Source organism: Triticum aestivum, chromosome 6B (assembly GCF_018294505.1).
Source record: "Triticum aestivum cultivar Chinese Spring chromosome 6B, IWGSC CS RefSeq v2.1, whole genome shotgun sequence".
Taxonomy (NCBI): Eukaryota; Viridiplantae; Streptophyta; class Magnoliopsida; order Poales; family Poaceae; genus Triticum; species Triticum aestivum.
The window spans coordinates 627,742,117-627,747,902 of NC_057810.1; the positions used below are offsets into that span (position 1 = coordinate 627,742,117).

The 5,786-nt window shown below is 49.3% G+C and overlaps 1 protein-coding gene across 1 annotated transcript; it reads left to right on the forward strand.

Moving 5' to 3' along the window:
* Window positions 1–4,865: 4,865 nt before the first annotated feature.
* On the forward strand, window positions 4,866–5,522 carry LOC123134605 (uncharacterized). Its single transcript, XM_044553824.1, has one exon. It carries the CDS (start codon window positions 4,980–4,982, stop codon window positions 5,277–5,279), a length of 300 nt encoding a protein of 99 aa, XP_044409759.1. The 5' UTR covers window positions 4,866–4,979; the 3' UTR covers window positions 5,280–5,522.
* Window positions 5,523–5,786: the final 264 nt, after the last annotated feature.

A 5,786-nucleotide genomic window follows, 5' to 3' on the forward strand; every position in this document is an offset into this window, starting at 1 on the left:
TCTGTGTGCATGTCAGCGTGATAGCGCCTGAAGGCGGGAAAGAAAGCGGCGGCGTATACTGACTACTGAGTACTGACTGCATCTCGCGATCGTGGCGCCCGGGAACAGAGATCGCATCGGCAAGACGGCGAACTCGCGATCGATTAGGAAGGAAATTATAAGAGAGAAGGAGCATAATGGCGTGCTCGTTATCTCGGAAAAGACGGCGTATGATCTGGGGATTGCTAGGCGAAGGAATAGGAATAATCGCCATGTTCGCCGCATCCATGCCTGATTACCTCGCTTAAGCCACGGCCCATATTTTTTTTCTTGAAATGGAACACTGGTGTTCCATTAAGACACGGCTCGATCGCCGGTCACAGCACTGAGTACATCATCCGGGTAGCTGGTGAACCACTCACGGTGCTCACCAACAGTTAAACATGCACCTATAGAAGCCAGCACATGTGCTGGACCATTACAAAGTCTGGGCACAAACACCACCTGGGCCTCAATGAAAAGGGTCCTAAGTTTAAAGCTGATCTCACTAAACAACACACCCAGGGGCGAGAAAGCATAGGCATTTGAGTTCATGTCCTGCTGAAGGACCAGGCAGTCGGTTTCAAAAATCACGCGCCCAACACCGAGCCTGTCCGCCAGCGTCACAGCTTCGAGAAGGGCAATTGTTTCAGCATGTAGTGCGTTGTTCAGATCAAGACGGGCTCCAGCTGCAGCAAAACAAACGTCCTGGGTGTCATCTCTGCATATTATGCCCCAGCCTCCAGACCTTATTTGTTCTGCAAACGCGGCATCAATGTTAATTTTCACCATATCAGTAGGGGGCTTCACCCACTTATCCTGTTGTCGAACCGGTGCAGTCGGCTTTGCGCACAAGAACTTTTTCCATTCATTTGCATGATGACTAATAGTGTATCGAAAAACTTCAACCTCGAGCCGTTTCTCCCCATGATTGCCTCTGTTCCGCTCAGCCCACCAACACCAAAGCAAAGCAATGGATAGCAGCTTCCTCTCTTCAGGCAGTCTGAGGATAACTGACAGAGTTTCTTTAGCAGATGTATATTGGAGTAGTTTGAGTCTGATATCCTCAAGTAGCAGAGCTCGTCATCGTTGCTTGATGAATTTACAGTTGAGAAAAAGGTGGCCGCCGTCCTCAAAAAGCTTCCCACATACTGCACATCGTGTGTCAAGCTCCACCCCTCGTCTGCTAATGTTCATATACATTGGGTGACTGTTATGTGCTAATCTCCAAAGGAAATGGTGGACTCTTGGTGGGCATTTAACCTTCCAAATGGCTCGAAAATCTTCAGAGGTTGGTTGTACATCAGAAGAACTTTGCCCCTTCTGCCGCCTTACTTCATCCTTCATCATCTGAACATGGATTTTGTAGGCTGATTTCACAGAGAAGATGCCCTTGCTGTCAAAATGCCATGCCATAAAATCTTCCCCATGCTCGCCGATTGGGATACTCAAAATTATGGGGACATCGTCCGGGTGGAAACAGTCTGACACAAGATTACGGTCCCAACAGCCTGTGTTTGGATCGATCAGCTCGGAAACTTTGGTGAGGAGATTTGGGCCTTGGTATGATGCTGGTCTGCGCGTAACACCCCTCGGGATCCATGGATCTTCCCAGATCCTCACATTGGTTCCATCCCCGATGCGCCAAATTAGGCCTTCCTTCAGCACCTCAATGCCCCTTAAGATACTCCTCCATACATAGCTCATTCCTTTCACAGGCACAGCAGCTAGGATATCTCCATTGGGATAATACTTTGCTCGGAGCACCTGCGCACACAGAGAGTCCGGGGCTTGAATAAGATGCCATCCTTGTCGCGCCAACATGGCCAAGTTAAAGGAGTGCAGATCTCGGAAGCCCAAACCCCCCTCCTCCTTCGAGAGTTTCATCTTCTCCCAGCCTATCCAATGCATCTTCCTTTCATCCTCTTGCTGATTCCACCAGTAACGGCATATGAACTGGCTTATTTCATCACACAAGGACCTTGTAAGATCAAAACAAGCCATAGCATAGGTTGGAATTGCTTGTGCGATGGCTTTGACATAAATCTCTTTACCGGCAGTAGACAAAACCCTTTCCAAGCCTCCCTGCAAACGGCCTACAATTCTGTCTTTTATGTAGAGGAAGCACTTCTTAACAGATTTTCCAATGTAGATGGGCAGCCCCAAGTATTTCCCACCGTTCGCCTCAGTCCCAAGTTGAAGTTTCTGGAGTATCAAGTTTTTGAAACTCTGCCTTGCATTTGAGCTGAACATCACTGAAGATTTCTCCCTGTTGATGACTTGACCCGAGCTCTCTTCATATACTTGCAAGATAGATTTCACCGTTTGGACCCCCTGTACACTTGCTTGCATCACCAATAGTGAGTCATCAGCGAAAAGCAGATGGCTCACCGTTGGGGCCATAGGAGCAATCTGGATACCCTTGATTTTACCCTCTCTTTCAGCTTGGTGCACCAAAGCAGAGAAACCTTCCGCGCAGATTAGAAACAAATAGGGTGAGATGGGGTCGCCTTGTCGCAGGCCCTTACCAGGGACGATAGCATCAGTGATATCTCCGTTAACTCGAAACATGTAGGTCACTGTAGTCACACACTTCATAATCAGTTGGGTGAACTCATCCACAAAACCCAAACGTTTCATCATGCCCTTCAAAAAAGGCCACTCCATTCTATCATAAGCCTTGCTCATATCTAGTTTGAGGGCCATATAAGCATCCTTTCCACTTCTCTTTCTCCTCATAAAATGCGTCATCTCATAAGCAAGGATGGTGTTGTCCGATATTAGCCGTCCCGGGACAAATGCACTTTGGTTAGCTGATATGAGTTCATCCAAGATCACCTTGAGTCGGTTGGCGAGAACTTTGGAAACAAGCTTATACACCACATTGCAAAGGCTAATAGGGCGAAGATCTTTGATATGATCCGGGTTCCGAACCTTTGGGATGAGTACCACAATCGTTTCATTCCAACCCTCCGGTATGCTGCCGCCTTGCAATACGCGTAAAACTTTTTGTACCACAACCTCACCCACCGTCCCCCAAAATCTCTTGTAGAAGACAGCCGGCATACCATCAGCCCCAGGGGCTTTTAAGTCTCCCATATCATCCAGCGCACTCTTTATCTCTTGAGCCATGTACAGCCACGGCCCATATAGTTTAGGGGCTACGTACACACACCTGGGGAGGGGCCTCTGGATTGTGGGGGCCCGGGGCGGCCGCCCCACCTGCCCTCCCTCAGGGCCGGGCATGTCCAGGGTAGATGGACGCATTGACTACGACCAAGTGGGGTAGTTGGGTGGCCGACACACGGGCACGAGGCCTGCCGTCTTGTGTCCGTGTGGAGGCAAATATGGACCGAAAATGCGTCGAGACAAATAACGAACGGACGGATTTTGGGTTTGCATCGACACATTGGGCCAGCGTTTTCGTCTGTTCCGTCCAAAAGGACACGCGCAGACCATTTGCGTCTGGCACGTTAGAGTTGCTCTTATGATTCTTTTGTGCTTGTAATGGCGCATTGGGATCATTTCAGTTTCCTGCCGATGTTCATCAGCTGGCTCACACTTCACCCATGACACGAGGAAGGATCACCCCCATAGAGGATTGGTATCCCGTATCCGCCGGTGGCAAGCACCGAATACAGACGCCACGTTCCGGATTCAGGTAGTAGCGTCCCTTGCGAGAAGCCAAGCAACCGAGCATGTTGGCATGTCCGGCGCCGGCACACTTTTGCTTGGCTTGCAAGCCGCGTGGTGGAAAACCTTAGCTGGCGCTGCATGCAGCTTATCTTGCCAGCGCCAGTCGGTGCCGCCGGTGTTTTTGCTTGCGCGGGCAAGAAAACGGGCGAGGCCGTGCTCGCGTCTTAACGCAGATCAAGACGGCGCATGGTAGTGTTGGTTGGCCAGTTGGGTGCCGGAAGGTTCCCACGGGCCACGGCAAGATAACTAGCATCTGGGAATCGGCGAAGCGAGCTTGTTAATTAACCCTGGACTCGTGGGGACGCATCGACCAATGGTCAAAATATTCCAGAACGAGATGACAACTTGCACGATTGTGATCCAAAATGTATTTTGTTCCACAAGCGCGTACAGTACAGAGAAGATTAACAAACTAGCCACATGTCGTCGGTCAAACCGATGCTCCGCGCACATCGTCGGCGTCGGGTCTCCGATCTGCTTGCCAAGGTTTTGGGGCGCCGCGGCGACGTGGTCATTCCAAGGTTAACCAACCGCGCCTGTCCCCGTGGGTTAATCAATCAACAAACGTGTTCAACGGATTAAATTGGTGGCAGAGTACTGCTTAATTACGTCCGTGGGTGTTGGAACTGGAAAGCACTGCTTCCAGAATCGATGGTGACGATTATTGCTTGGACAAGTGTAGATCGATGAGATAAGTCGTTATCTATCTCGGCTGCCTGAGAATCAGAATACTACGTCACCCTCTCCTCTCACGCATCGCTTTCTCAAATGGCACACTGCTGACTTAACCAAGACGTCCAAACACCCTTAGCAGCCACCTCCAACAAAAAAGGTGCGCTTAGCAGCCTTGGCACACGACACATCACACATGTCTCCAAAGTCAAGCCGGTCCTACGACACAAAGATGTTGACACGACGAGGCCACATCAAGATCAAGATCCCGACCCAAAAATGGCCGAGAGTGAAAACGTGAAGCTGAAGACTCGTTCCACGGCAGCTGCTCCTTCCGGGCAAAGCAACACGAAACCCACAACACTTCACCGCTTGCGTTTGCGTACACGACCAAGGGAAAAATAATCACACCTCGCCGTCGCACATGCCACACGCAAGGCTCTATATAAGGAGCAGCGGAGCAGGCAGAGGCCACCATCGAGATCGAATCATCGATACACAATCGCAGTCGCAGCCTCATCATCTGCCACAAGTGACCCACACGCATCTCGTTTGCCAGCCTCTTTGATTGATCCACCGATCCCTCGCCGCCGATGACCATGGAGGAGGCGCTCATCTCGCCGGAGCTGCGCGACGTGCTGGCCAAGGTGGCCGTGTTCCTGCTCGTGCAGGGGCTGGTGTACCTCATCCTCACCAACTCCTCCGACGTCTTCTCCAAGAGCAAGAGGCTCCGGTCCCTCAGCTTCCGGCCCATGCGGTCCATGAGCGTGCGCCGCGTGCTGGCGCCGCTCTCCGACATCCCCGTCGGCACCGACGAGAACTCGCCCTCCCCTTTGCTGTCTTCATCTTCGTCGTGGTCGTCGCGCCGCTGGGGTAGCCGCAAAGAGGATTGAGCAGCTTGGAGGTTGGAGCGGTTACTGAGTTCTGACGCCAGATGGGCAGCTATAGCTTGGTGATTCTGAACTGCCGTGGGTTTGAGATTTGAGAATGGTAGTATTTGTTAAACTTTCATGTGAGCTAGATTTAGATGGGGTCTTGTACATATGTTCATTAATTTGAATTGGGAGGATGAACAAGTATTTGAAAAATGTTGAAGAAGCATTTTGAAAAATGTTGAACATGTATATAAAAATGTTGAACAACTATTTGAAAAGTATTGAAGAAGTATTTCAAAAAAGGTTTATCATGTATATAAAAATATTGAACAAGTATATGAAACAAAGTAGAATAAATATTTAAAAAAAATATTGATCATCTATATAAGAATGTAGAATGAGAAAGAAACAATGAAAAACCAAAAAAGAAACAAAATAGACTAAAGGAAAAGGAAAATGAAAAAAAAAAACTAAAGACACAAATAAAAAAACTAGGAGAAAAAAAACTCATCTCTTTTCCTTCTA

Bases quoted from the DNA above. Each gene is read 5' to 3' on its own strand.
- LOC123134605 (XM_044553824.1), top strand. From the start codon at position 4,980: ATGACCATGGAGGAGGCGCTCATCTCGCCGGAGCTGCGCGACGTGCTG.